Genomic DNA, 25,049 nt, shown 5'->3' with positions numbered 1-25,049 from the left:
CATCTGAACTCTTGGCTCTCCCAACCCTTTGGAACAGGGGTATTGCTCCATACAGCCTCCCTCTGCCTAGACCTCCACTGTCTCCATCACTATCAGCCTCATACCATCCAGGTGCTCACTGTACCTCAAGGACTGTCTTATCAGGTCACTCAATTCAGCTTTTTTACTCTTCACTGCAACCCAGTGTGGTACATACTACTACTCCCAGTCTATGGGTTGGCAGACTGAGGCTCAGAGAGATGATGTTCCCAAGAGCTTACAAACTGGAATCTGGTTGCATCTGATTCTACAGCATCCTAGCCTCATACCACCTTCTGCATTCCTAAAGTGTTAATGCTGGGAGTCTCAGGGTGAAAGGAAGAGGGTCTTTAACAGGCTGGGTGTATGGTGGTGAATGGAGAGAAAGGAACTGAAATGTACTGAGAGTCTAAAGTATCTTGGGCTTGTTCATGATCCTGTGAGCAGGTATTCTCATTCCCATTTCATAGATAAGGAGGTCGGAGGGCTCAGGGAGGCCAGAAGTCTGGGCTTGAAGTGTATTTTCAGGTTCACATGGCTCTCCTGTGATAGCAATTTTATTCAACCACAGTCTCTATGAGGTCAAAGCCAGGACCATGCTCACTGTACCTAGCCACCTCTGGGCCAACAACTACAAACAGGTTCCTGGACTTTTCCTCTGCCTTCCAGCCCTGCGTCAGAGTCCTAGCTCTTTGAAGGACCTTGCAGCCTCACTATGCCTGGCTGGCATGGCTCAGTGGCTGAGCGTTGGCCTATGAACCAGGAGGTCATGGTTTGATTCCCGGTCAGGGCACATGCCCGGGTTGTGGGGCTCAATCCCTGGTGGCAGCTACCAATTATTCTCTCTCATCATTGATGTTTCTACCTCTCCCTCTACCTTTCTCTCTGAAATCAATAAAAATATATTTAAAAATAAAAAATAAAGGCTCTCACTACAGCATGAGCAGTGGGGGGTTGTAGCAACTGAGGGGCTCAGGAGTTCCCTGGGTGCTCTGACAGGTGGAGGATGGGGACAGCCTGGGCTCTGTCTTTGTGGTCCACGCCGTCAGGTGGTCCCTGGGCAAGGGGGCTGACTTTAGGGGATGGGCTCCCTGGTAAGTGGGGCTCCTCCTCGGGCCATGACGTTGGTGAGGGTGTGAGGGTCTCAAGCCCACTTCCCCGTTTTCTCCCAGCACAGCCCGGTCATGCAGGAGCATGCAGGGAAGGCCTCCCGGGGCGTCCCGCCATGCAGTGTGATGGCTGGATGAACACAAACCATGAGGTTGAAAAGGGGCCTCCATGTCACCAGACCTGAGGGCTCACCTACCTGGAGAGACTCCCCACTCTGGAGGCCTTACCTTAAAGAGGGACATTCACACTGAAGCAAACTTGAAAAGAGAGAACACGCACACAAAGAGAAGTTTACTTGGCCAGCATTTCCCTCATTGCCTTTGGCTTTCTCTGAGGACAGCTAGGTTTCTGGGACGCAGATCTCCCTCTCCTCCACTGGCTTCCCCCAAAGTCCTGGGAGCCATAATCTCAGAGCCTAATGCTTTTTTTCTGAATGAGGAAATGGAGGGGGGAAAGGAGGAGTATGCAGGAGAGAAGCTAGGAGGGAACAAAACACCTCCAAGATCCGCAAGGTCAGAAGATGCCCTTCAACCACAACAAACATATCACTTCTGCTCTCCATAGCCCCAAAGAAGGCGAACCCACCAGGAACATAAAAGTTAAGCGTGCTACTTTTACTGGCAACCAGATGAGACCATCACCTTGGACCCTAATCCCCAGTAGGTTAGACCAATCAATTCTCTCCCTGTCTCCTTGCAACTCACTGTCAGGGCTACTTCTTCCCAATGGGAGCCTCCAACATCAAAGACCTTGGCTCCAGCCTTGCTGGCTTTTCCATTCCCCCACCTACTGCTGGGTGCCTGCCACCCACTCTGTGTCTTGGCTCTGAAGCCAGCCACCCCAGAACATGGATTTTACTGCCTGGCAGCACCAAGGCTTCAGTTTAGTGTTGATGCACATGACTTGTACAACATCAGTAGAGTGTGAGAGTGGACAGGAGGAGAAAGAAAGGGAAAGTGGAGGAGGGGGGATGTAAAATACAGCTGGAGGATAAACGAGAAGAAAATCGTGTGGAAACGGGGGACACTGAAAGTGTTTTGGGGTGGAGGCCAGTGCAAAGCAGCACACACAGACCTGAAGGCAGGAAACCCAGTGAACTAGTGACAGCTGGAAAATCAGGGCAGGGGTGAGACGAGGCTCAGGCGCCAGGGAGCAGCTATCTCAGTTTAGCAAACATCTTAAGAAGCCAAAGGCCTGGAGGGGACAGCAGCCAGTGGAGGTATGTGACAGAACCTGACCAGAGGCCAAATTCCAGCTGTGGATCTGGACAATCTCCTTGGTGCTATCTTCAGAGGGTGAAGCCGGGGGAGGGGACGGGAATCAGGCCCTGGAGCTGTGCGACCCCCCCCCCCCCCACATGCTCAGCCCCTGTGGGGTGATCTAGGGACCCCAGCCTCCAGCTGCACCAGCCTGGCAGAGTACAGACCCACCGTGCCCACCAGAAGGCTCTGCCAGGGAGGGGAGCCAACTGTGTGGTGGGAGTGGGAATGGGTAGGACTCTAGAAAACATGTCACTACATCTTTGCTCTTCTCAGATCCTAGATGGGATGACTTGGCCTTTAACAGCTTCATCTCCACCATCTACCACCAGGCAAAACCAACCCCTTCCTGACTCAGACAGACACCCCCACTCAGGTTCAGTATAGCCAGCTGGTAGTAGGTTCAGTAGCTACCCAGCTGGTTTCTGGGATTGGTGGCATTCGGGTGTGATGTCCGAAGGGAGGGAGCAAGTGGAACTAGCCCAGGACAGGAGAGAGTTCCCACACAGTCCCAGGCCCTTGACCGGATGCCCCGGGGAGCATCAGCTCTGACCAGGTGTCTGCACCTGGTTTCCTTGTCTGCTAAGTCACACACTGCCTTCTCAAGGCCACCGCCAAGTGCTGGTGATGCTGGCAAGGCTGGTGATGTTTGCTCGGACATGCCTCCCCTTATTAGAGTCTTTCCTTTTACTTGAAATCCATTCTTAAGATCCAAGACCAGAGCCATCCTCACGGGGTTTCTGAGCCAGGCAGGCACCCATCCCTGCAAGAGCTAATCAGGGAGCAGCTGGAGGGGAGGAGGCTTATAAAAGCCTTACGTGAGTTTTCACATTGGTCCTGCAAGGCTTTCAGAGACGAGAAGTACAGTCTAGTCATCAGAGTGGTGGGCTTTAATGCAACTTAAAATTCACCTCTGCTCTCCACAAGCCCCCTGATGACTCAGGGTCGTGCTGTTAACCTTTTTCAGAAAGAACTTTCAACTTAGGGGCAGGTTTGGGGCACCTTTCCATCCTGCTAATCAGATGAGGACTCTTCTTTTCCGTCCTGATTTTGCTATTTCTCCAAAGAGAAATCTCTAGTCTGAGGGATTTAATGTGATCCGATATTTGAATCATTTAAGTCTTTCGAGACCTGTCGTTGAGAACTCTGTAAGGATGGACATCATTCAGCTGGAAATGTGATCAGAAATGCCTCGTTGTGCAAAGTAAGGTTTCCTTCCTTCAGATGTTCTCATTCTTTCCTCAGACTGAATTGAAGCCACTGGCACAAATATCCTCTCCCCTGCCCCCAGGTGGCAAGGATAGCTCGGGAGGTCTTTGGAAGGTGAGCGCACAGAAGTTATTTCCAAGGCGGTGATTACGTGGGACTTCGGGAAGGCTGACACTTGAAGACTTGTGGGTGTCCCTGACAGTCCCTGCCCCTCAGGGGTGGCAGGACCTCTGAGCCCACTGGAGCCCCTCAGCAAAGGCAGCATGCGGAGTACTGCTCTCTGCTCCAGGTGGGGGTTGTCGGGGGGAAGGGGGAGGACCCAGGATGAAGAGCATAGGTCCCTTAGCTCCAGGGGGAGATGAAGTCCCTCCTGGCCCCAGCTGGTTTCAACCCCTGACCCAGGGTAGTACTCCTATTGCCGGTACCTGAGGGCCCCTTCACACCTGTGCTCACAGGAGCACCTGCACTCCTGGCCAGGGACAGCGGTGTGGGGATCCCTGTCACACGCTTGGCCTCTTGGTTCCTCCCTTCCTTGTCTCCCATCCCTCAGGCCTGCACAAAGCTCACACCTGCCCCACACCTCTCCCTCACTCTGGGAGGTCAGGGACTGCTCCAGGGTCACTCCTCCCTGGTCTGCACTTTCCCTTGGCTCAGAGCTCAGACCAGAGGGTGGAAGCCCCAGTGAGGAACCCCAGTTTTGTTGGGGCTTTTTGGGGACCAGCGCTTCTCAGCCTCCTGAAATCTCAGGGCATTCTCCTCCGCTGGGTTTGCATATGGTTCCCGTCTGTTCTATGCCAGGGAGAGACTCTTCTCCTTGAATCCACACCTACCCCGTATTTTCTGGCGTATAAGACGACCCCCTAATTTTACAGTTAAAACATAGGTTTAGGCCTATATTCGCTGTATAAGACTCCTCCCCCCCCCCCCCCCCCCTTCCAAGGCAACACCAGTTCTTTTTTTAATAGACCGCCTCTCTGACTCTGGCCAATCTGAGCAGGCTTTTTACTAGAACACAGTGTTTTCTTATACGCCAGAAAATACGGTAAAAACTTCCTGGTGCTTTTTATCATACAAGACCTTCCTAGCTGCTTGCTTCCATGTGGCCTCTTAGCAAAAATGTGGCCTTGCAGCAAGACCTGCTGTCTGCCTCTGCCGTCCCAGGCCCTCTCCCCTCTCCCCTTGTTGATGGTCCCTGTGGGCTTGCCCTGTCCTCTCTGGCCTCCATGCTACAGGAAGGGGATGCTCCTCCAGCGCTGCCCCAGCCCTACGAAAGCTTAGCTTTAAATAGTTTTGCTGACCTGAAGTTCAAATTGAGGCTTAACTCATTTTGTAGACCTGTGCTGGCTGATCAGTCCTTGATCTTATGCTGGGTTCCTCCTGTGTGTCAGTTCTGGATGCTTTATTTAGCTCTACTTGCCAATTTCATTTGTGTTGGTTAACTTAGACGAAGCCTAAATTAGCATGTCATCCTCAGATCAAGACTCTAGGTCCTCCTCCTGTGCCTGGCCCCCCGGTTCTTATTTCCTCTCATTTGTCAGGGTCAAGGCCACCTGCACAGACCCTGGGCAGGGAAGGCAGCCTTTGGCAACCTGGCATGCATAGCAGGCCCCGGAGCTATGGGGGAGAGGGGCAGGGGTGGGGATGATGTTAACTAGGAAGGGAGGTGAATCTACATCTAGCCTGTTCCCAGCTGTGTGCTAGCCAGTGAAAAATCATGAAACCAAAGGAGAAGGCAAATGAAGAATGGCAATGGGACTGAGTGTCGAGTGACCGTCAACCCGCCATGCTCTGACTCTGGCATCTGGCTAAGGACTGGACCATGCCCTGTAGCTGAGAGTTACCCCATCTGCACTAAAGTAACATTTCTGAGAAGCACAGCAGTATCAGTAATCACTCCAAAGAAAACCTTCTGGACTATAATGGAACGCTCTCCGATGATGCACAGAGCACAGCAGGCTCATCTGTGGAGTTGGCAGTGAGGAAGGAGGGGTCATCTGACAATGTGGGGTGACTGGACTGATTGGGGCTTCAGCCCAGTAAATTCCTATATTACACACCTTTCTTCACTCCCAGTACACAAGTCAGCTGGCTACCCATATTTTCAGCCTCATCATGCTAAAAGCCAACAGAATTAAGATAATACTCCCCCCAAACATATGTGCACACACATGTTCTTACTAAGTTTAAGGAGAGCAATGCCAACAGAAGGTCACTGCCGGGACTGGTCTTGACTCTGCTTCAAGCCCAGATTCACTAGTTTCCAACTCTGAGCTCAAACACCCTTCACTGACCGCCCCCAGCCCTCCTCCACCCCCACCACTGGCACCACCCTCACAGGCCTAACAACCTGGACAGAAGTGTGTGCTGAGGCTGGAGTGAAGTCGGAAGGGAGATGGGACAGAGGGGACAGGTGATCTCTGATGTGGCCTCAGGAAATGGCCTTGTACAGATCTGGCCCCTTAGGGGACAGTCCCCAATGTCAGTCACTGAGTCACAATTTCATGCTCTGTGCTAGTTCCACATAATGCCTGTGACTATTATTTAATGTTTTCCTTTAAGTGGACTCACTGAAAAAAAACAAACCTGTTTATTTATTAAAAAAAACAAACAAAAAAACCTTCTCTCACTACCACTCATGGAGAGCTAGTACCATTTGCAACTTCTGATCAAAATAAGTATGTAAATCTCTATTAAAGCAAAAAAATGTTCTTCTGCGTCCCATGTCAATCCTCATCCTGATGACGGCTGCAGGTTGCACATTTGCCACAGTAAACCCTTAGGGCGGCAGAGGTGTTCTCTTAGGGAGCGTCTTGGCTCCCTTGTGCCTTGTCATTTAGGTTGTGAGATGTGCCCAGACCATCATCTTCCCTCCGGAGGGTACCCAGGCCCAGCCCTCAGGGGCCCTACTTACAATTCGAGGTTTGAAGGGCGGCTTGATCTTCTTCTGCTCCAGGAGCACCCAGTCGATCTCCTTGAAGAACGGGTGCTGCTTGATGGCGTCCTCGCCATTCTGTGCTGCCACACAGCCCAGGCGCTTGTGGGGGTTCTTAGTCATGAACTGCAGGGAGGAGGACACTGAATGAGTGACAAAAGCCCGACAGGCACAGGCTGCGAGGGAAAGATGGAACTCAGCGGAGGCAACATCGTCAGCATCACCTCCGCAGCCTGTCTTCCGCACTGTTAGGGCCTTCGCTCTTCAGGGTCCTTGTGAACTCGCATACAACTTACTTCTTGCCAACCACCATTCTAAACACTGAGTGTGTGTGTGTGTGTGTGTGTGTGTGTGTGTAAATTCATTTCAGCCAAATTCAACCTTCTGAGCTACTATTATTATTCTTACTCTATAAGTGAGGTAGTTGAGGCACAGAGAGATTAATTAAGTTGGCCAAGGTCAAACAGCCAGTAAGGTACCAAGTTGGGATTAGAAGCTCAGGCTCTTACTAACTCCCTCAGATTCTCACGTCTTCTCCTCGGGGAGACCGAGGTCTGATAAACCCATTTACAGCTGAGAGTCAATAGTCCTTTCTGAAGTGTGAAAAGAGGAGCAGATGTTCACATTAAGGTAAATTATCAAAGGCTCCCCTGGTCCTTTTCTTTTTCTGGACCTGGACCCTCCCATTTTTTAAAGATTTGAATTTGAATCTCTAGCACAGAACATGCATGTGGATCAAAAGACAAAAACAAACAAACAAACAAAACACAAACCCACAAAACAAACAAACACCCCCACCCAAAACAGAAACAAAAAGGCATATTACTTCTCAATGCTTGTCCATAAAAACCCCACTGATGGGTTTTACATTTTTTTGGCTGATGTCTTAGGTTCCTCCCTCCCCTCACCCCCACCCCTGCCCCCCACATACCCAGGAGAACGTACTCCTATGAAATGAGTCAGTCCTGATGGCAAATATTAATTTAATTGAGCAGATACATTAATATCTGCTGGCCTTCCCACGAGTAACAATATAATCTTGAAAAAAAAATTAGTGCTAGTAAGTGGAAAAACTTCTGACAGCCACCCAAAATAAAGGTAGGGATATGTGTATGTGCATGTGGAGAGACAATTACAATTCATAGGGTGAAGGCTGAGTCTGAATTTAAGAGGACAAACTATGAATCCAAGGACTAAATCTATTAATAGTAGAATTCCAGGCTTCATCAGCAAGAAAGATTGGGAGAGCCTCCTGCTATCTCTTGCCCGGTGACCCTGAAACCAAAGCACATGGGCACAGACCAAATGCTACTGGCGGGGCCAGAGCCATGGCTAAGAAAGTTAAGGGGTGGTGGGCAGATGTGCGTTAGGAATGGTACCATCACACTTCATCTTTCTAACCAAAGTCAGCAGAGGCCACACCCCTAACAGAAACTTGTTGGTTTCAACTCAGTCTATCTTGCTAGCCTTTTGCATCCTTTTCCCCCTGGTCAGAGGCAATTCTTCAGGGCCTATGCAAGCTCTAAAAGCCAGTCAATATGCTGCCTCCTCTGTGAAGCTTCCCCAGATTCCCCCCTCTGTGGAGACCTGGGTCCTCATGTTTCTCGTCTACTTAGATTATAATTTGTGTAAACATCTCCTTCCCTGGGTAAGCTCTATGACACAGGAACCAGTCCCATGCTCCCAGTGCCTGGCCCCTCTTGTGCACTCACTACACTGAAATGACTGAACCGGGGGCTGCAGGCCGGTCTTGGCACAGTGGTGAGGGAGAAGCAGCAGGACCGGCATGTACTGCTGCCCAGGGTGTGATGTGTGTACCTCTATGATGCAATGGCCTTCACTAGGTTCTGAGCTACTTTCACACAGGCAGCGGTCCTCAGACCCAACTCCGTGGCCAGAGTCATGGAAAACCTGGCCTGGCCCAAAACCCAAGAGATAATGTGAGGAAGTGAAGTGATCCAAGGTCAAGGGAGGGGAAGACGGCTCCTCACTTCCTCTGAGCTTCCTGTCCTCCCATTTTGAGAGGGGTCGAATCGAGGATCCAGGCTATGGAGAAGCAGCCCCTGAGCCAGAGGCTCTTCTCCCGAGGGCGGTGCCTTCACCCTCACCAACTGGCGGCACAGGCATGAGCTCGAGCTTCTGAATGTCTGTAGGTCAAAGTTTCCAACCTCCGTGCTAATGACATTTGGGACAGGATACTTCTTTGTCACGGGGGCCCTCCTGTGTATTGTAGGATGTTCAGCTGCATGCCTGCCTGGACTCACGAGTGCCAGTAGCATCCCCTGCTCCAAGCTGTGACAACTAAAAATACTCCAGACACCCACCCTGCTCTGGGTCATCCAAATGAAAGGGTCAGCTGGGGTGCTGGCCGGGAGGCAGAGGCAGGTGTGCTGGGCTGGTGTTCGGAGCCTGGGGTGAGGGACCAGCTCTGCGGCTTGGTGTCCTGGCTGCCTTGGGTTTTCCTTAGCCAGCACCTGGCATAGGGCCTGCCACATATGAGATGCTCAATAAGTATGTGCTAAATACACGAACGAGTGAATACACGTGTTCTATTTGCTTTCACCGATCTTATCCCAACAATGGCCACATGTGGATGAACTTCCTCTTTATTGCCCACTTCTCCCGTGGGGCTGTATGCTCTACTGGAAGGGCCGATGGCTGTTAGATTCACCAATACGCACTTAACCTCTAGCACAACTCCCGGCACATTGGAGGCCTTCCACAAACGTTGTTCAATATTAGCTGAATGAAGTAATGGAAAGGAGAGAGTGAGGGAGAGAAAGGTGGGAAGGAAAAGAATGAGGTGAGGGACAGAGGAAGGGAAAAATACCAGCGACAGCAAAAAGTATCCTGCTCTGATGTGACATTTTCCTAAATATGAAATGTTTCCCCCCAGACACCTGCAAAATAACTTGAGATCTTTTTGACATTTTCATATGATGAATAATGTTAACTAGTTATGGCAAATGATACTGATTTTCCATGTATGATCAGGATATAATTTTTTTTGGTAAAATACATATAACTAGGTAAATAATGGGAGATGACTAAAAGAACAAGAAAAGCATGGTAAAGAGGGTACTTGGATGTGGCAAATTTTGCGACTGTGGAATGCCAACTACTGAACTCTGGGGCATTCTGACTGACGAAAACAGCCAGCGCTGACATCCCAGTTCCTGGGCTGTTGCCATGGTCCTGCCTCAGCCCAGGGGAAGGAAACTGGCCTGCTTAGCATCCCTGCTCCTCAGCTTCCACAGCTTTCCCAGGGTGGTAGGGAATCCTTTATTTGCCTCAGTACAAGTGTCTTAGGTGTAGAAATGGCTGCCCTGAGCAAGTACTAAGTGTTTTCAAATGTGAGGGATTATCTATAGAGGCGGGGACTGTCCCTCTGCTACATGTCTGAATCCAGCGTGGCTGCATAGAGCTTGAGTGGACACTTCTTTTCCGACCAGTTCCTCAGCCACAGCAATGCCGTCATGGACACAGGTGCACAGGGCTCTCCCACCCTCCCTCCTTCTCCCTTCCCTCCCTCCCCTCCTCTTCCCTCTTCCCCATCACAGGCCACAATAGTATGTATGGAAGGAGGGTTAAGCCAGGAGCCTAAGCAGCAGGGGTGATCCCAGAGCAGACTGAGTTGGTTTTGCTCCATTGAAACACTCACTGGAGGACACTGAGGGGCACAGAGCCCCCACCCCCAGGAAACACACACACACACACACACACACACACACACACACACACACACTGTCCTTTTCCCACAAGCAGAGCAATTGGTCCTTGGCTGGGCCATTCTCTCAGCAGCAGCCTCCGGAACAGGGCCTGGCCTCCCAGTGGTGGTGGCCCTCAACGCCTTCCTCTTGTGGGGAGCAGAGGTGGGTCCCAGAGAGGCAGGCAGAGGAAGGACGAAGGACGGGCGGGGAGGAGGGGGGCGTGTGCAGGGAGGGAGGAGAGAGGGGCACAGTGAGAAGAAATAGAGATGGTGGGAAGGCCAGGGGCCTAGGAACAGGTGCAGGGCGAACACTCACAGCTTTCAGGATGCTGACGGCCTCCTTGCTGAGCCAGACGGGGTAGAGCACGTCATCGTGGAGGATGGACTCAAACAGGTCGTCCTCGTTGTCGGCCTCGAAGGGGGGCTGCCCAGCCATCATCTCGTACATCAGCACCCCCAGCGCCCACCAGTCCACGGAGGGGCCGTACTCCAACTCCTGCAGGATCTGACCAGGAGACGGACGGCGTCAGAGCCCAGCAGAGATGCCCGCCTGCGGCCACGCCTGTGCCACAAGTGCCCCTGGGCAGAGTGGAACCCCCATTTCCAGCTTGCCCCTCCACAGAGCAGAGCCCCAAGTCATGCTACATCAGCAAATTCAGTGACAATTGAGTTTGGGAGGCACTCTGTTGGAAGTCAACCATCAGCTCTCCAAGGTCAATTCCTCCAGGCTACCCTCCAGTGGGGACACTTCTCTGGTTCTTTGTTTGAGCCCCAGATGAAGTTCCTGGCTGGTGTTTATAGCCAAGTTTAAAAAAAAAACACATATTTTTTGACATTAAAATCAGGGTCAGAGGAGCAAGACGCAGACTAAGCAAGCTGTAAGTGATTGCGTGTAGGGAGTCCGGGTCTCTTGCCTCACCCTCGTCCCAGGCATGGCTCACGGAGTGAAAGGTGAGCAGAATCTTAGTCTCCTTTAAACGGCCTCGATGTTGAACTTACCTGAGCCCTGTGCTCTTGGAAAGGAAATTACAGTCAGTCTCCTGACTCTTCTGTGTTCTAGTCATAAAGGACCGCTTTGCTCTTGCATATTCCAAAGAAAAAATCTCCAATGTCCTCATCACTCCCACAACACGTGCTGATGAACCCTTAATTTACCTGCCTCTAGAAAGCCCCAGGCCCCCTTGATTTTATTTGAGGTGCCCCACATAGCAAAGGCCATGTCTCATGGCCTCCCAGGACACCTCAGACAGGTGACTTCCGATAACTTGTTCCAGGATATAACTCCAACTCAGTCCTCAGATTTCAAGACAGCCAGGGGAGAGAAGGCTAAACCCCAATATATGGGCTTTCTGTGGTCGACTCCAAACCCCGTCTAGAGATAACAGGTGGTTTAGGATTAAGTAAGACGACCTGGATTTTGAAAATAGTAAAACCAAGTTCTAGAAATCTTTTAAATTTAAATGAAAACGAATATAAGCAAATACAGTCAACGCTACATGATTTTGGGCTGGCAATGTGTTTGGTGAGTACCTTTGGTATCTGAGCCCAGGGGTTAGCACATGGTATCTGTTAGACATCAGAGTTACAGGCACCACTGGCCTGAGGAGCCAGTAATGCTGCTCCATGCCAAAGCCAAAGCCCGAACCAGTGCCTTCCCCAACCTTGAAAAATGCAGGGGCCTAACCTGTCTTACTATAGGATCGCCAGTTTCCGTCCTTCAAGACATCTTTTTTTTTTTTTTAATATATTTTATTGATTTTTCACAGAGAGGAAAGGAAAGGGATAGATAGCTAGAAACATCGATGAGAGAGAATCATCAATCAGCTGACTCCCTCCTGCACATCCCCCACTGGGGATGTGCCCGCAACCAATGTACATGCCCTTGACCAGAATCGAACCCGGGACCTTTCAGTCTGTAGACTGACGCTCTACCACTGAGCCAAACCGGTTTCGGCTCAAGACATCTTTTGAGTCTCACCATCATCTCCTCCAGAAATCTTTCTCGAGTCTCCCTTTTTTCTCTTTCCCTAAGACCCTTACCTGTCTGTAAGATTTGCAGGGACCTCCCACATATTTCCATGATTTTAGTTATTTTTTCATGGTCATCTGTCTCCCTAGGACATCTATACATAAGCAGGTGGGAGGCTCTAGAATTCTTTTGAGATCAGCTCAGTTCCAACACTCAGAGGACTGGCTTTCACATGTGCCCACTGTGTGTGCCTTACCGGGCACTCCTTTCTCTGCTTGACTCAGGGGACTCTGAATGCTAAGGAGGCCACTTTCCAACCTCCAGGAGGTGGCTCTACTGAGTTCTAAGCCCCAGCAGGGAGATGGGGAAGTGGCTGCCAGGTGGCCTGTGTATGCTCAGTTGGATGGCACTGTGGGAACCACAAAGTGGGACCTGCCCACCCTTCCCCAAGCCTCTTCCAGAGCCTTCCCATTTGGGTAGTATCTTTTGTAAAATTCTTTTTAGGCTTGGCCCTAATTATCTGTGATGAAGCTGGTGAGAAGGGCAAGGCTTTGCACGCCATGGGAGGGCACCCAGTGTGGCAGCCAATCCCTGGAGTGGGTCAGAGCTGGGGTAGAAGAGAAGGGCAGGCATTGGGTCTGATGACATCAAGCATTACCCAGGGCTGGCCGCCATCCCTGGGGTGTGGGAGCTGGGTGTGGAGAAAGAAGAGGGGGTGTGATGGGGGTTAGTTAAGGGCACATGGTGGGAAGAGAAGCCCTGGGGCAGAGCTAGTGCCTCAGAAGGTGTCTCTGATTTCAGATTAGCCTGGCACCTCACAGCCCCTCCTCTTTGAATAGAGGCTTATGATTTCTGAAGCATATTCATTCTCCATGCTTTAATCTCATTAGATTCTCACACTGGCTTGATGAGGTGAGTAGGGCAGAAATTGTTATTCCCATTTGAAAGGTGAAGACCCAAGGGTCAAAACATTCTGTGACTTGATCAGAGTCACATGAGGGCATTAGTGGTCAAATCTGGCCTGGGATCTCAACTCTCAAGTCTGTGCTTTGCCCACCTGAGCGCACAACCCAGCAGCAGAGACCGTGGAGCCCCATTATTACCCAGTGCCTGCTGTGCTAAGTGCATTAGAGGTATACTTTCACGGAGCCTTCCCCGCAGCCCTTGCTGAAGGAAGCAGCATCTTTATCAGCTGTAACTTGACCACATAAGACCAGGGACTATTAGCCACCTCATAGGTAGCAGTGATTCTGCAGAGTGGGCACAAGTATAGATGGGAAAGAGGAGTGTCTGGGCCTCTTAAATCAGAGTTGTTCATTGTGAGTCTCACCAATGGAGTGTCTTTCATGAAAGTTGTGTGGGTGTTTTGTTCATCAGAAAGTGAATGGTTGCCTTGGGCTGAGTCCTTAGCACTACACTAGGCTGTCAACCCTTTGACTCTGGCATCAACTCAGAGGGACTGGAACCAAGCATTCTGATGATAAAGGATGAATGAGGAAGATACTGAAGAGTGGGTCCCAGTGGAGAGCTGTGGCTTTCACTGATTTCTCCTTGAAGGTTATATTCCTAGTATTCCTGCTAGGGGAACACACTAGCAGAGACTGACTGAAATCTATATTCTTCCAATCTCTTAAAAGATAAACATTTTAATGAAAACTTACCTATTACTTGGTCCTTATTTCCAAGATCCTCCCCAGGCAGTTTCTCAACTGTCCTTCCCTCTCACTCTGCCCTCTGATCCAGGTGGCTGATGCCCATCTACTTCCTCCGACAGGTCTGATTATGACCCTTCTACACTGGGAAGCCCTTAATGGGTCCACAGGTCCTACAGGATAAAGACCATCTTCTTTGGTCTTTTATTCTAATCTCATTCATTGCTAAGAGCACTAAGAAATCCTGTTATAGCTATACTGTTTTCCTTTCTTTAAAAAGGCCAAGAATGTTCTTATCCCTTCATCTTTGCTCATGTTGGGTTGTCCCAAGTTCTCCTTCATATAGTCACTCAACAAACCATTACTAAGAGCCAGATTTGTGGGCTGAATCCGGGAAGTACCCAGATTAGAAACAAAGCTGCCCTAAAGGATTCATAGCTCAGGGATGCTGAACCTCCCCACCTGCCCACCCCCACTCAACCCTCCCTATTGTTTTCAGGAATGTTCCCCACCCCCACCACCAAAGGAAATCCTGCTAATTCTTTGCAACTCAAATCATTCACCAGGTGCTCCAGAAAGCCTGCCCTGATCCCTGAGGATACCATCTTGAGTTTATTGTACCAACTGGTTCTACTTAATTAGTTGTTTACTTACCTGCCACTCCCTCTAGACCAAAAGTTCTTTTGGAAGTGACCATTGTCTATGTCAATTATTTCTCCCCACACTGCTTTGTGTCTAGCAGGTGCTCAAACAATGCCTACTGAAAGGAAAAGAAGTCTTAAGTGTTCTAACACACCTATCCACCACTGGCAATGCTTCCCATCTTCCATGTGTCACAACCCTCAAGAACATTTTTATTAAGTATGTGTGATAGGCTATGTCTTAAATCTGAATCATATCACACTAGCTATTGCTCAGTTGGGCAAGCTTGATCCGGAGAAACTCAAGGCAAACCCTTTATGATGAATAAGACATCTAAACAACTTTCACAAAAGGCATCCCATTGGTGAGGCTCAACATGAACATCTCTGATCTCCATTATAATGAGGCAATTAATCTCTTCCTCTTCCTTCTCCTCCTCCATCTCCTCCTCCTCCTTCTTGATCCTGTGTGCTCCCTATGTAGAATCACCACTACACTAGAAATGACAAATCACTCCTGGTTTTCCTGTAGGCAAATTATAGCTGATTAAGTTCATTACGCCTTTATCAATGGTGCTCCTTTATTCTGCTTAGAAGTAAAAACCACAATACATGTCAACAAATGTCTCTTGGTCCTAGCTCCACTGATAGTTCCGGACTGGAATAAAAGAGAAACATGTAGGAGGACCTGCCCAGAGTTGGAGAATTACTTTCTGCTCCCCCATCAACACCCCCACGTCTTTAAGGAAAAATCAGCAAGCCTTTTCTTCGTCTTCCCTGGAATCCATCCTGGTTCTCTACAGCCTTCGCCCAGCACCACCAGGTGACCCAGTCCATGGGGCTGAAGCCCTGGCTCAGCGGTGGCAGCAGGAGGAGGTGGCCCTTGCACAGGCTCTTACCTCGGGAGCAATGTAGTCAGGAGTCCCACAGAACGTGGTCGTCGTCACACCATTCAGAATCCCTTCCTTGCACATCCCGAAGTCAGCCAGCTTGCAGTGACCTTCTGCATCCAGAAGGATGTTGTCCAGTTTCAAATCCCTGCAAGATGGGCCAGAACCACATGGTTAATGCTGCACTCATCCCAATGCAGTCTTCTTGAGTTGGAGAGAGGCACACATCTCAGGGAAATCTGCTACAGGAAGGAACGTCTGTTCTCCCCAACACGATGGAGGAGCTTCTGGCAACCTGAGGACTGCTGAGCTGTAATACAGTTATTAGCTATTAACTAACTCTTAAAAGTATGTGCCGGCCGAAATCAGTTTGGCTCAGTGGATAGAGCCTCAGCCTCCAGACTGAAAGGTCCCGGGTTTGATTCTAGTACCTTAGTTGTGGGCCCATCCCCAGTAGGGGGTGTACAAGAGGCAGCTGATCGATGTTTCTAACTCTCTATCCTTCTCTCTCCTCTCTGTAAAAAATTAATAATATATATATATATATATATATATATATATATATATATATATATATATATTTTTTTTTTTTTTTAAGTATATGCTGAAATTCATATTATTTAGACCTTGATATGCCCCTGCCCCTGTGAGTTAACCATGCAGATCACCTAAAAGAACAAGACTGACACATGTGAACATCAACGAGTCAGATAAAACCACAGAAGAATCAGGTGATATTTTACAGAGCATCAGCTGTGTGGGCTGTTGAATTGCCAGGGGAGGCCAGGGATCGCTAGTGCAGGCAGATGGCTTCCGGGAAGCAGTGACTCTCAAGAGGAGCTTGGATAGATGGGAAGGTTTTGAAAGAGAAAAGGTGGGAGGGAGGGGAAGGTCAACACAGTAGATGCAAAAGGTAGTGAAGAGACCAGTGAAGTGGGTCCCAGTGAATGGTGAGGCCAGGCGGGCATGTTCAAACCACCCATGAAGAGCCTCCGGCGCAGGAAGAGGGGTTGGAAGCTCACACTAACGGCAATGGGAGCCCTGCCTGCATGTGCACTGGGTACTTGCAAGATCAGTCTTTCAGGAGCAAGCAAGCTGATTGGGGGGAGGGTCTGGGCAGGACAGAAGACACTGGTTGCAACAACTAGGACCTCCAGAGCCCAGGTGGTTCTGAGAATGAGTGAGACCCTGGTGGCAGCTGGATCAACCGGTGCAGCTGCCTCGTAATACAGTTATTAGCTATTAACTAGTGCTGTAATAGTTATTAGCTATTAACTAGCTATTAACAGCATGTGCTGAAATTCATATTATTATGTGAATCTGTGTATGATCTTGTATAAAATCGGGGGTTTTGGGTAAGAATTCCCTACCAAGCACGTCTGCAAACCCCAGATCTGTCCCACAGAAGGACCTAGACTCCTGAATTGAGGTTCCCCCCCTACCCTGGGACTTCATCAGGAGCCACTCTGGGGTGGGGGCTGGGGGGGGGGTCTTACAAAGAAGGCCCAGTCTCCTGCACACAGACCAAGAGGGGCCTTCCTCCCAAGCCTGCTGGCATCTGGACTTGAACTACCACTCCCCTTCCCCCCTCCCCCCCCCCAAGGAATCCAGGCCCAAGTGCAAAGATGGGGCAGGAAGCATGGGGCCTGTCTGTCTTGCACCCATGGCCCCATTTCCACTTACAGCTGGGACTTCTTGAGAAAAGAGAACTAAGATGTGCTGCTCTAAGCAGATGTTCATGCACTGCAGGAGGAACAGTGAGCCCAACCAGCCCAGTCCCCAAAGCTGGGGTCCCCAACCCCCCTGGCCACTGAGTGTGGCCAGGGCTTAGCTTTGGCTGGGGGTGGAGAGCAGCGACATGAATACCACCTTGGCTCCGGTATTCTGGGGTTTAATCACTGTTGTGGCCTGGACCTGGCAAAGTCACCGTGATGCTCTGTTACCTTATCTGCCAATTCAGACCAGATACATTCCTGCTCCTAGGCCTGTGCAAAGTAGCCGGTCTTCAATACTGTTATTCTCACTTCCTTCATGAGGAATCTGAGAGGGAACCAGATGTCCTGTCTGCCCGCCCACAAATGCTGGAGTTTTTGAAGGTGGACATCGGCCCAGTTACCACCCTTTCATGCTCTCTAATCTAGAGTTGCCTTTCCAAGACCCAAGCACAGGCATAATGACCATCAAGGCAACACCCACTGTAAAAGTAACAATAAAAACATGGGGGAAGCACCATGGTCTACAAACTATACTAACCAGCACTGAGAATTAGGGAGAGCACTTTCAGTTATTATAACTTTGGCAGAAACAAGTGAATAGAAGGCAGAAGAAGGCAAGTGGTTTCTGTAAGGTGACAGGTCCCCAGATCTGGATGCTGCTCTCACCTCTGTGTGCCATACTTCTTTCAATGCCAGTCACCAGCCCCAGCCCCACTTTTTTTTTTTTTTTAATCCTCACCTGAATATATGCTTAGAGAGGAGAGAGAGAGAGAGAGAGAGAGAGAGAGAGAGAGAGAGAGAGAGAGAGAGAGAGAGAGAGAGAGAGAGAGAGAGAGAACATCGATTGGTTTCCTTCCAAACACGCCTGACTGAGATTGAACCCACAACCCAGGTATGTGTCCTGACCAGGAATAGAACCGGCAACCTTCCACTGCACAGAATGATGCTCAACCAACAGAATCACTCTGGCCCGGGAGCCCTAACTTTTTAAGGACCCCGCTTGCCTCCACTTACAGCACTCTCTGTTAAAGCCTTTGTTATGTCATAGAAAGGACTACTAGTAGTTCTAATGGGTATGAATGGAATAGATTCAGAAGATTCCACACCAGCCTGAACCTAGCCCTTGATCTGAAAACAGAGACTCAGCCTTTCCTTCTGCTCAGGGCTCCTACTCAGGGGAAGAGAAGGTGGGTTGTCTTCTTTCTCCCCACCTCCTGCTCCTCCCCTGCCCTGGGCCAGATGCACTCCTCTTTGCTTTCAGTGCTGCCTCCTCACTAGAGGTCTATGGCTCGCTGGGAAGAGGCGGGGGGTTGGGAACAGATGTTTCCCAGCCTTGCCTGCTCAGAGGCCCAGCTTGCAGGGCAGGGTAAGTGGGCTCGTCTCCTTCCTGTGAGTTCCCACAGTGATCAGGCCAGGGATGCAGCAGGCACTCATCAAACTTGTTCACTGGCAGCTTTGCAAAGAAGGTCTTCTGCTTCAATATGAGTTCCTATCCACTCGGTTCTCAAATACAAGGCAGGGACTTTTGAGGACTGGGGACATTTCTAAGGAATGGGGTCATTTCTTTAATAGTGGATGGAAATGCAGCAAAATCCCTTTCCCTCTATATAAGCCAATGTGACTAGCCTTTGCTTATTAGGCTTATCAACTAATAGTTTCATGTACTTTCTTGAATAGGTAATACAGTAATAAAATCCAAAGTATAAAAGGGCATATGGTATATAGTATATACTATATACTCTCCCTCCTCCATCTGTTCCTCAAACAATCCTTTTCCCCCCTGAAGGCAACTGCTTTTTATTTAATCTCCGTGTATCCTCTTGTTCACTTTATACATGAATGAGAAAATGTGAATATATATCCTGCATACCCTGGAGATATTGCAAGTTCCAGATCACAATAAATGAGTATCACAATACAGTAAGTCACCCAAATATTTTTGGTTTCCCAGTGAATATAAAAGTTATGCTGACACTACCCTATAGTCTAAGTGTGCAATAGCGTTACATCTAAAAATGTACTTTCCTTGATTAAAAAAAATACTTTATTACTAAAAATGCTAACCATCCTCTGAAGCTTCAAGTTATAATCTTTCTGCTGTTGGAGGGTCTTGCCCAAGTAACAGCAAAGATTACTGATCCCAGATCAAATAACAAATATAATAAGAAAGTTAGGAATATTATGAGAGTTACCAAAATGTGAAACAGACACGAAGTGAGCAGATGATGTTGGGTAAAGGGCACTAATAGACTTGTTCAACACAGGATTGCCACAGACTTCAATAGGCACAATATCTATGAAGTATAATAAAATGAGATATGCCAATCCTTACAGCTAAATGGAGCCTACCATATACACAACTTCATACCTTAACTTTTCCACTTAATATACAGTAGAGATCTTTCTGTCCTGGCACATAAAGAGTCTCCTAATTCTTCTTTATGGCTGCATAATACTCCATCATATTTACTGGGGGACATTTAGGATGATTCTAATACTGTACTATTACAAACGGGGCCACAGGGAGCTTGTATATGACAGCTTGCAAAGCTATGAAGGTACATCTTTCCTAGAAAAGGTAATTGTACACATTTCCTAGAAAAGACATTTCTGAAACTGATAAGACAAGAATAGATTTCCATGGGTGTTGCCAAACTACCTTCCTTAGAGGTTGAACAATTCACTCTTCATCAGCAGTATATCATAGTGCTTGCCAATATGGTTACCAAGTTTCTGACAGTCTGATAATATCTTAGTATGTGCTTAAGTTTCTCTGTAAGTCTGAGCATTTTTTTCATATATTTTAAAGTGATCTGTATTTTCTTCTGTATACTGTCTACTGCCCATTTTCCTTTTGTGGTGTTTGGGTTGTATTGATTTTTTAGAGCTCTTTCTATGTTAGGGACAAACTTGGTATTTTGTCCTAGTTTATTGTTTTTGACATTTACTTTCTTTTTACTGATGAGAGAGAGAAGCATTAATACTTATTTATGCATTCATTGGTTGATTGTTGTGCATAGCCTGACCAGGGACTGAACCCTTCACCTTGGTGCGTCGGGCTGATGCTCTAACCTAGGGGTGTCGAACTCAATCAGAGAAGGGGCCAAAATCTAAAATCCAGCCTAAATCGCGGGCCGAATGGTTTACTGAACAGTCATAAACTGTCATTGTGATGGAAATGCAGTGGAGTGCAGTGATGACAGCGCGGTGCGGGCCACATTGCAAGGCCTGGCAGGACGGATTTGGCCCGCGGGCCTTGTGTTTGACACATGTGCTCTAACCAACTAAGCTACTCTGCCACAGCAACATGTACTTTTGACTTTGCTTGCAGTGGTTTTTGCCATGTTGATATTATTTACTCTTATGTAATTGAGTTGATGTTTTATTTTTTATTTTGGATTTTAAGTCTTAATTTGAAAGAGTTTACCCATTTCAAAGTTATAAAAACAACCTCCCAATGTTTCTCCTGGTACTTTAATGCTTTCATTTTATAAACTTGCCTTTGATGTATCTGGCATTTGTTCTGATAAAAACTGTGAGGTGGAGATCCAACTTTGTTTCCAGACATTTAGTGAGTTGTCTCAATTCCATATGTTGAATAGTTTCTATCTTTTCCTCATTGACTGAAATACCACCCTATTACACGGTGGTGCTAGATCTCTACACGCATTTGGATTTATTTCTGTACTCTTCAGTCCATAATATTGCTCTATACCACACTTTTTAACTTACTATAGGATTATAATATGCTCAGTAGGGCTGAGCTCCTTATTCTTCTTCTTTTAAAATTACTGGCTACTCTTGCTTGTTTATTTTTCCAAATGAACTTTAGAGTCATCTGTCTAGTTTAAAAAAAAAATATCCGGGTGTTGATTTTATTGGGAACATGTTCAAAGTTATAAATTAACCCAGGGAGAATTGATATTTTTATGATGTTGAGTCTTCCTATCCAATAATATTATTTGTCTATTTCTTCAAGCCTTGTTTGTGTCCTTTGGGAGAATGTTAAAATTCTCACAGATAGGTCTTGTACATATCTTATTATATTTTATGGCATCTTGCTGGCTGTCCCAATATCAATTCTCACTTTCTTCCTTAGAGAGAGAATTCTGTTTAAATCCATGCACATAGCCACACAGCTATAAAATAGAATTCAAAGCCTTCCTCAGAGATGGGGGTGGTCATGTGACTACATTCCAGCTAATCAGATGTGTGAAAGCCGCCTTAAAAGGAAGAGCCTTCCTCTGCTGTTCTTTCCTTCCTCTCTCCTGTGGCCTGAATGCAGATGTAATGTCTGGAGTCCTAGCATATACTCCTTTGACCAAAAAGACAAGGACCAGGCCCCAGGAGTGGTTGCTGGAATGCCACCTCCAGATAATGTTCACATGAAAAAGAAATAAACTTCTATCTTATTTAAAGCACTGTTGTCTGGGGTTTCTATGTTAATAGCAACTGAATTCACTTTAAATAATCCCAGTTATTATTTTATATTTTTAATCCTTATATAATAAATGGTGTCTTTTCTTCCATGATATCATCTATTTTGTTGTCAAAGTATATACAGTCTGCTGATTTCTGTCTATCAGTCTGTGTCTTGCCACTCTATTGAACATTATTTTTACAGAGGAGTTTTCCAGTTGATTCTCCCAGATTGTCCAAATCTCCCGTAATTAGTAATAATTTTTACCTCCTCTTTTGCAGTGTTTATATTTATTTCTCTTGTCTGATTGTGTCGTCTAGAATTTTAAGACCAATGCTAAACAATGATGGTGATAGCATGCATCTTTGATAGTCCCTGACTTTTTTGGTGGGGGGCATAGGGAGTGGAACCTCTGAGCATTTCTTGCTCAGGCAGAATGTCTTTTTCGTTGTCCCTGTCGCTTGGCACCCAGATTGAAGGCTACCCAACTGCATTCTCCATCAGAATAAGGACCTGTGAGAACTGCTATGGAACCTCCCTCCACCCCAGCTGCCAGAGGGCCAAAGGGGCAGTGGGGAAGAGGGGAAGGAGCAGGGCATGAAGAATCCCTGGCGTACAGGGTTTCTAAACCTTGTCACATTGGATTGACATTTGAGGCTGGATAATTCTTTTTTTTTTTTTTTTAATATATTTTATTGATTTTTTACAGAGAGGAAGAGAGAAGGATAGGAAGTTAAAAACATCGATGAGAGAGATTCATCTATCAGTTGCTTCTTGCACACCCCCTACTGGGGATGTGCCCGCAACCAAGGTACATGCCCTTGACCAGAATTGAACCTGGGACCTTTCAGTCTGCAGGCCGATGCTCTATCCACTGAACCAAACGGGTATGGGCTGGAAATTCTTTGTTGTGGGGGCTTTTCTGTGCACCGCAGGGTGCTAAGTAGTATCCCTATCCTCTAGGCATGAAATGCTATTAGCAAAAATATAAATAAATAAATGCTATCAGCTTCCTCCTTCCCCCTCCCCCCTCCCTTCAGTTGTGAGAACTCAAAATGTCTCTAGACATTGTCAAATGTCCCCTGCAGGGCCTGGGGTGGACAACTACTGTTGTAATCTAAGGCCCCAAGATGGTCTGGTCCAGGTCATGAAGCCAAACAGGAATCTGGGAGCAATGCTCTGGTTTTGAAGAAAAAGTGGCCAGGCCTGGAGTGTCCCCTGCCATTTGATTCCCAGGAGACAGAAATCCAGCCCCTGCCATCCCTGATAACGTTGGAAATATATAAGGAAACTCAGGCTCAGGAAAGGTAAGTCATGACATTGCCTGGCTGGTAAGAGACAGAGTTGGGCTGAGTCTATATAACTGTCCACGAGCCCCTTTCAGATCAGATGTAAAACCATGAGTTGGAAATGTCTAACTGCTGATTGGACCTAAATTCCTTTGGGCTGGGAAAGGAAGGCTTCGTGGTGAGAAGGGAACACAGAGACCAGGAGGTCACAGTCGCTGACAGGGAAGAATTGATTTAGAAGCCGCATGGTATAACCAAGGCTCCCTTGGGGTAGGAGCACAGATCTCTCCCAGAAACTCAAAAGATAGCAAGAGAGGAAATTCCCAAAATAATGTACCTTCAAATTTTTTTCTATAAAACCTGAAGGGGGAATTAAAAAAAAATAACATCCAGCAGTTAGTTTTATGAAAGGTTTGAAAAAAATACACACAGCTTATCTTCTAAGATAAGCTATTGGGTGGGAAAGGGAAGAGATCTGTAAGGAAAGCAAAGGACCCAAAAATGAGTTCCTATGAGGTGGGAGAAAATGTTCTCATACTGAGGGAGCAGTGATAGGTCAAACTTATGATTTTCCTTTTAACAAAAATATACTTTCAATGTGATAAAAAAAATCAACTGTTGATATCTCTAGAAATATGGATAATTTGACTTCTAGGACTTGCCCCCCTCATAGTTATCTGTGCATCTAACTTGGTGTCTGGCTTATGTATAAGCGGTTGTCAGTGTCTACATGTCATCATCTTAAATGCTGGGCGGCTCCTCCAACTCTCTCTTCCTAATGATGTTCAGGTCAGAAGCGAAGGAATTCTGACGCTGAATCATAACTCTGCTATTTACTAGCTGGAGGATGTTGGGCTGGTCCAGACTATCTTTGGGACTCATTTTTCTTATCTATAAAATGGGGATAATTGTGCCATCACTGAAGGAATAACAGAGGTGAAGGCTCTAGCACAGCGCCTGGTACATGGCAGTTACCTCAAGAATTCCACCCTCTCCAGCAATCTTCAACAGGCATTTCTTAAAATACACATCCCTCGCGGGGCAAGTCACTACTAGATCCCTAGCAACTTTTTTATTTTTTGAAAAATACTTATTATTTTCTATTGTGTGTAATACACTGAGAGAGACACTGGGATGGAAATAAAAATAGGAAGTGTCAACTTTAACATATGGGAGAAAGGCATGGATGGTTGAATGACACTTAAGTGAGAGAGAGAGAGAGAGAGAGAGAGAGAGAGAGAGAGAGAGACACTGACTAACTTTTAGTCTAGCCCAGTGAGAACATCAGGGATTCTGTCCCCTGGGCCTAGGGAATGACACTGCATGGGAACACCAACTGCCCAAGGGAGAAAGCACAGCAGGGGAGGTGGGAGTGGGGGTAGGGTTGCACAGGTATTACTAATCAGGGTTGATTGACAGCTTCCAGATCCTGGCAAACTTCACAGGACCTGGGATGGCCATGCTGCGAGCCCAGGCCTTTTGGTAGAGCCATGGAGCTGCTGTGGTTGGCAGCTTTTATTTGTTCCTCTGCTGTTGGATCACCAAGCACTATCACTTCCTTATCTCCCTGACTACCCACCACAGTCCTGGCAGGGGGTATCACCATCCACACTTTATAAATAAGAAACTTGGTGGGCACACGGTGAACAAGAAGCCTAAACTTTACAAAGTTGGGTGGAGTCCTGTTTTCTTAATATAGCACCTCAGTGGTCTCATCTGCAAATTCACCCTTTGCTATTTATAAAATTTTACTTTCCCAACTTGATGGCAGACTCCCCAAGAATAAGCGCCAGGAAACTCTTCTTGTAAACCACACAGCATTTAGCAAAGGGTTGGCACACATGGCAGCCTTCGCACATGACGGCAAATTCTTCCATTTACTTAAAGATGAAAGATTAGAAGCATTACTTTGCAGATGCCAAGTATGTGGATCACCAGAGAACAGGCCCTTGGGAGGTTATGAAGAAACCCTGCTTGTTTTTGGACAAATAGTGGAGACTTGTGAATGACTGTGGTTAATCAGATGGGAAGACAGGCTCTTGGCTAATAGATGTTACCAAACACCTTCAGAAATTTAACAGCATATTCAAGAGGAAGACAATTACCCCCTTCAATATAGTCAGATGCCCCTCAACCTTGTGGCAAATGTTGGTGATTGGCATATTCCACTTGGCTTTCTCTGCACAGGCCCCTCCCACCTTGCCCAGGAAAGCCAGATCGCTCCAATGCCACCCAG

The 25,049-nt window shown here is 47.6% G+C and overlaps 1 protein-coding gene across 4 annotated transcripts in view; it reads right to left on the bottom strand.

Moving 5' to 3' along the window:
* The window catches only part of PRKCE (protein kinase C epsilon), a 436,609-nt gene that overhangs the window by 14,114 nt on the left and 397,446 nt on the right, over positions 1-25,049 (bottom strand). For 3 of the 4 annotated variants that reach the window (XM_036435208.2, XM_045580706.1, XM_036435209.2), the window contains 3 exons: positions 15,399-15,537; positions 10,554-10,742; positions 6,508-6,654 (listed from right to left, as the gene is read on the bottom strand). In XM_036435208.2, coding sequence (XP_036291101.1) covers positions 6,508-6,654; positions 10,554-10,742; positions 15,399-15,537 — 475 coding nt within the window. Of the gene's footprint in view, positions 1-1,355; positions 1,386-6,507; positions 6,655-10,553; positions 10,743-15,398; positions 15,538-25,049 lie in introns of all 4 variants that reach the window. The other variant, XM_036435210.2, reaches the window with a different exon arrangement.

The sequence above is a fragment of the Pipistrellus kuhlii genome, unplaced genomic scaffold (genome assembly GCF_014108245.1).
Source record: "Pipistrellus kuhlii isolate mPipKuh1 unplaced genomic scaffold, mPipKuh1.p scaffold_m20_p_13, whole genome shotgun sequence".
NCBI classification, from domain to species: domain Eukaryota; kingdom Metazoa; phylum Chordata; class Mammalia; order Chiroptera; family Vespertilionidae; genus Pipistrellus; species Pipistrellus kuhlii.
This window is presented reverse-complemented; position numbering and strand designations above follow the sequence as displayed.